General features: G+C 47.4%; 1 protein-coding gene across 1 annotated transcript in view; it reads right to left on the reverse strand.

The window, feature by feature from the left end:
- LOC141074895 (uncharacterized) overlaps window positions 1-80 on the reverse strand; it is a 145,827-nt gene extending 145,747 nt beyond the window's left edge. Inside the window, exon 1 of the mRNA XM_073562204.1 lies at window positions 13-80. Coding sequence (XP_073418305.1) covers window positions 13-80 — 68 coding nt within the window. The remainder of the gene's footprint in view (window positions 1-12) is intronic.
- Window positions 81-6,000: the final 5,920 nt, after the last annotated feature.

The raw sequence follows: 6,000 nt of genomic DNA on the forward strand, positions 1-6,000 counted from the left end.
GGGGACAGTCACCGTGGTAACACCTCCAGCGGGGGTCGGTCACCGTAGTAACTACACCTCCAGCGGGCGACAGTCTCCATGGTTACTACACCTCCAGCGCAGGACGATCACCATGGTAACTACACCTTCAGCAGGGAATAGTCACCGTGGTAACTACACCTCCAGCGGGGGCTGTGAGATGAGGAGGAGACGCTGCACATCCCCAACACTGAGGAGGGGTGTGGAGAACCCCACAAATACGACGTCCAGATCCAAATTATAAGCAAAGATGATTTTATTAGAAAACATGGACAAAACAGGGAACATGGAGGAGCACGTGCAGGGGACAACAAGGTGCAACAGTGCAAGAAAGACGCGCCTGGAGCGGACAGAAATCGCACAATACAATGTGACTAGAAATGGCGGTAGGAAGACAGCGACTGTGGGATTACAGGAAGAGTCTGATGTACAGTACTCACCGCAGGTGTGAACTCAGTCACAGAGTGACCATAATAGAGGCTCTAAAAAGTGGAATTAGCCGACATACCGGTTACACCATGGAGCAAACCCTTTCTATCTGCCTATTACAATTAGTTATCACATCTAAAGCTGATAAGGCAACAAAAGTCTTTTATTTCCACTGCACAGGGTTGGAGAATAGAAAGGTAATAACATTATCAGCAATGACAGACAGAGCTGACAAAATAACCATCACCCACGGTGTCACCAACAGATGACAGGAGTGTGCAGGTCAATGTGACGAGAGCAGGTCCCCCCCTGGTGAGAGGACAGGGAGCTCTCACAGGACATCGCCGGGGGAGGAAGGGGCAGAGGAGAAAAATACCTGTGTCAGCGCTAGTGCGGTCAAGCAGGCTGGCGGCGCATCTCGACACCGTGGGTGATCGGTATTTTGTCAGCTCTGTCTGTCATTGCTGATAATGTTATTACCTTTCTATTCTCCAACCCTGTGCAGTGGAAATAAAAGACTTTTGTTGCCTTATCAGCTTTAGATGTGACAACTAATTTTAATAGGCAGATAGAAAGGGTTTGCTCCATGGTGTAACCGGTATGTCGGCTAATTCCACTTATATTATGGTCACTGTGTGACTGAGTTCACACCTGCGGAGAGTACTGTACATCAGACTCTTCCTGTAATCCCAGTCGCTGTCTTCCTACCGCCATTTCTAGTCACATTGTATTGTGCGATTTCTGTCCGCTCCAGGCGCGTCTTTCTTGCACTTTGTTGTCCCCTGCACTTGCTCCCCCCGTGTTCCCTGTTCTGTCCATGTTTTCTGATAAAATCATCTTCGCTGATAATTTGGCTCTGGACGTCGTGTTTGTGGGTTCTCCACACCCCCCTCAGTGTTGTAGAACCACGGAGCCTCAGCTGTCCACTTTTCCAACAGCATGTATGTACGGATACTCAGTTCTGGGACGCTGCACATCCCCCATACAATGCTGCCCGTCCCCAACACTGAGGAGCCGCAGTCACATGGAGCAGGAGCCTCCACAGGAACAGCTCTGATCTCCCCCCACACTCTCCTCTCACAGATTCACCACAAACCCTCCTGTCATCTCACCGGAATGGCGGGAACCGGAAATCTGCTGCTGGCTGACCGCAGAGAACACGAGCTGCGCACACCCGGGACGGAGCGGCTGCACTGAGCGCGGGAGGACCTGTGGTGACGTCACCTTCATGTGACCAGGGGGCGGGGCTCAGGAGAAAAGTGGTGAAGGACCTGTGGTGACGTCACCTTCATGCGACCAGGGGGCGGGGCTCAGGAGAAAAGTGGTGAAGGACCTGTGGGGACGTCACCGTCATGTGACCAGAGGGCGGGGCTCAGGAGAGAAGTGGTGAAGGACCTGTGGGGACGTCACCGTCATGTGATCAGGGGGCGGGGCTCAGGAGAGAAGAGGCGAGGGCCCTGTGGTGACGTCACCGTCATGTGATCAGGGGGCGGGGCTCGGCAGTGAGCTTCGCTTGGTGATTGGCTGGCAGTGTCCATAGATAGAAAATAGGGGGGGAAGCCAGCACTGCTTAAGGTTAGAACGCATAAATTAGAGTGCATATGCACATAATGTCCAGCTGTATTCAAAAATGAGATATTTAGCAAAAAAATTGATCAATTCATTTGAGCCACCCCGCCGCGCCAAGGCAATCTCATATGGGGGGTCCTACTCTATATATCTTTAATAAATGCTGTGCCATTACGGCCTCCTAAATACACTTAGAGCATGACCACATCAAGTGCAATCTGTACCTGAACATTACTGGATCGCTCCCATGAAGCAAGTGCGGATGAAGGCCAACCAGGTCTGAACACAGACATATCAGGTTTGACCTCCACACATTGCCTGACCAGCAAACATAGATGAAGGGCGATGTTGGCCCAGACACAGGTGCACAATTAAATAAAGCTTGGGGCAGGGCGGGGCTGCCGTGTGTGTGCACAGCAGCCTAATCCATCACAATGAACACAGAAAAATTATGGCGGACATAACCAAGCGTGCACGGCAACAGTGGTGGTGAGCCACAAACCAACAACAAGAAAATAGAGGGGGAAGCCAGCACTGCTTAAGGTTAGAACGCATACATTGGAGTGCATATGCACATAATGTCTAGCTGTATTCAAAAATGCCCCAGACTTTATTTATTTTTGCATCCATGTCTGAGCCTGCATTGCCCTTCATCTGTGTTTGCTGGTCAGGCAGTGTGTGGAGGTCAAACCTGAGATGTCTGTGTTCAGACCTGGTTGGCCTTCATCTGCACCTGCTCCATCTGGCTGCACGGGAGTGATGCAGATATGCTTCAGGTATGGATTGCATTTGATATGGTCTTGCTTTTAAAACATTTAGGAGGCCGCAATGGCACAGTGAATAAATAAAAATGTAGAGTAGGACCCCCCATATGAGATTGCCTTGGCGTGGCGGGGTGGCTCAATATATTGATCAATATTTTGCTAAATGTCTCATTTTGAATGCAGTAAGATATGTGCATATGCACCTCATGTTATGCGTTCTGACCACTGGCAGTGCTGGCTCTTCTCTTTTTTTAGTGTCCATAGATGACACCATTCCAACTTCCTGTGTTGTGCTGCTCTCCGGCTCCGTCTTGCACGTAGTGACGCTTTTCTCCCTCCCGTCCCTGCACTGTAGAGCCTGGGCCTCGCTGTACAGCTGCCTCGGTGCGTAGTGAAGGCTCCTCCGCCGTGTTGTCAGCCTGTGGCTCCTGTGTGTGACTCGGTTGTTTCCTGTACTCCTCTGTCCTCACTGTCCCCCCTGTAATGCTCTGACTGCTGATGCAGAGGAGTCGGGGAGCCTGAGGCCTGGACCTCAGGAATGACGGGACGCTGCAAGCCTCAGTCTCCCCGACTCCTCTGCATCAGCAGTCCTATGGGTCACAGTGGGGGACGTTTGGACAGGGGAGTGTTAGGCAGGGCTGTGGAGTCGGTAAGCCAAACCTGCGACTCCGACTCCCACATATATTGCTTATATTTAAGCGAGAAATGTATTGCAGTACAATGTGAACATCAGACATTTAATCATTTCTATGATCCAATAATCAAGATATTTAGATAGAACATAATATCTATTTATTAGAATACAACTTTAGAACACAGAAAACTGTAATAAATTGTAAATATGTAATACACTGTATACATGTATATGGTACAGACCAAAGTTTGGACACACCTTCTCATTCAGAGGTTTCTTTAATTTCATGACTATGAAAATTGTAGATTCACTCTGAAGGCATCAAAACTATGAATTACCACATGTGGAATTATATAATTAACAAAAAAGTGTGAAACAACTGAAAATATGTCTTATATTCTAGGTTCTTCAGAGTAGCCACCTTTTGCTTTGATTACTGCTTTGCACACTCTTGGCATTCTCTTGATGAGCTTCAAGAGGTAGTCACCGGAAATGGTCTTCCAACAGTCTTGAAGGAGTTCCCAGAGATGCTTAGCACTTGTTGGCCCTTTTGCCTTCACTCTGTGGTCCAGCTCACCCCAAACCATCTCGATTGGGTTCAGGTCTGGTGACTGTGGAGGCCAGGTCATCTGGCGTAGCACCCCATCACTCTCCTTCTTGGTCAGATAGCCCTTACACAGCCTGGAGGTGGGTTTGAAGTCATTGTCCTGTTGAAAAATGAATGATGGTCCAACTAAACGCAAACCGGATGGAATAGCATGCCACTGCAAGATGCTGTGGTAGCCATGCTGGTTCAGTATGCCTTCAATTTTGAATAAATCCCCAACACTGTCACCAGCAAAGCACCCGCACACCATCACACCTCCTCCTCCATGCTTCACGGTGGGAACCAGGCATGTAGAGCCCATCCGTTCACCTTTTCTGCATCGCACAAAGACACGGTGGTTGGAACCAAAGATCTCAAACTTGGACTCATCAGACCAAAGCACAGATTTCCACTGGTCTAATGTCCATTCCTTGCGTTCTTTAGCCCAAGCAAGTCTCTTCTGCTTGTTGCCTGTCCTTAGCAGTGGTTTCCTAGCAGCTATTTTACCATGAAGGCCTGCTGCACAAAGTCTCCTCTTAACAGTTGTTGTAGAGATGTGTCTGCTGCTAGAACTCTGTGTGGCATTGACCTGGTCTCTAATCTGAGCTGCTGTTAACCTGCGATTTCTGAGGCTGGTGACTCGGATGAACTTATCCTCCGCAGCAGAGGTGACTCTTGGTCTTCCTTTCCTGGGGCGGTCCTCATGTGAGCCAGTTTCTTTGTAGCGCTTGATGGTTTTTGCCACTGCACTTGGGGACACTTTCAAAGTTTTCCCAATTTTTCAGACTGACTGACCTTCATTTCTTAAAGTAATGATGGCCACTCGTTTTTCTTTACTCAGCTGCTTTTTTCTTGCCATAATACAAATTCTAACAGTCTATTCCGTAGGACTATCAGCTGTGTATCCACCAGACTTCTGCACAACACAACTGATGGTCCCAACCCCATTTATAAGGCAAGAAATCCCACTTATTAAACCTGACAGGGCACACCTGTGAAGTGAAAACCATTTCCGGTGACTACCTCTTGAAGCTCATCAAGAGAATGCCAAGAGTGTGCAAAGCAGTAATCAAGCAAAAGGTGGCTACTGTGAAGAACCTAGAATATAAGACATATTTTCAGTTGTTTCACACTTTTATGTTAATTATATAATTCCACATGTGGTAATTCATAGTTTTGATGCCTTCAGAGTGAATCTACACTTTTCATAGTCATGAAAATAAAGAAACCGCTTTGATTGAGAAGGTGTGTCCAAACTTTTGGTCTGTACTGTGTGTGTGTGTATATATATATATATATATATATATATATACACACACACACACACACACACACACACACACACACACACACACACACACACACACACTATGGCCGGGGTCACACGTCACACTGGCGAGGAATACGGCCGAGTGAGAGGCGCTAAAAGCACACATTACACACGGACAAATGATTCTCTATGGGGTCCCTCGCACCAGCCGTATATTTCTCATCTGTATTCTACGCTCCGTGCCAATCGCAGCATGCTGCCCGTAATACGCCAATGCAAGTCTATGGGTGCGCAAAAAATACGGATTACACACGGACCACACATGTGACTTGCGAGAAATACGCACCCGGTGTCTTTTAGCAAAGCCGGCAATTCAGTGCGCGATACAGTAAACTCACACTGACAGGTTTAATAAAGAAACGAATGAATAGATATATACACATAGAATACATATATACAATGCCTACAAGTAGTATTCAACCCCCTGCAGATTTAGCAGGTTTACACATTCGGAATTAACTTGGCATTGTGACATTTGGACTGTAGATCAGCCTGGAAGTGTGAAATGCACTGCAGCAAAAAAGAATGGTATTTCTTTGTTTAATTTTTTTTTAAATTGTGAAAAGTTTATTCAGAGGGTCATTTATTATTCAACCCCTCAAACCACCAGAATTCTGTTTGGTTCCCCTAAAGTATTAAGAAGTATTTCAGGCACAAAGAACAATGAGCT

This window comes from Dendrobates tinctorius, unplaced genomic scaffold (assembly GCF_039654945.1).
Source record: "Dendrobates tinctorius isolate UK_male_01 unplaced genomic scaffold, ASM3965494v1 ptg000342l, whole genome shotgun sequence".
Classification (NCBI taxonomy): Eukaryota; Metazoa; Chordata; class Amphibia; order Anura; family Dendrobatidae; genus Dendrobates; species Dendrobates tinctorius.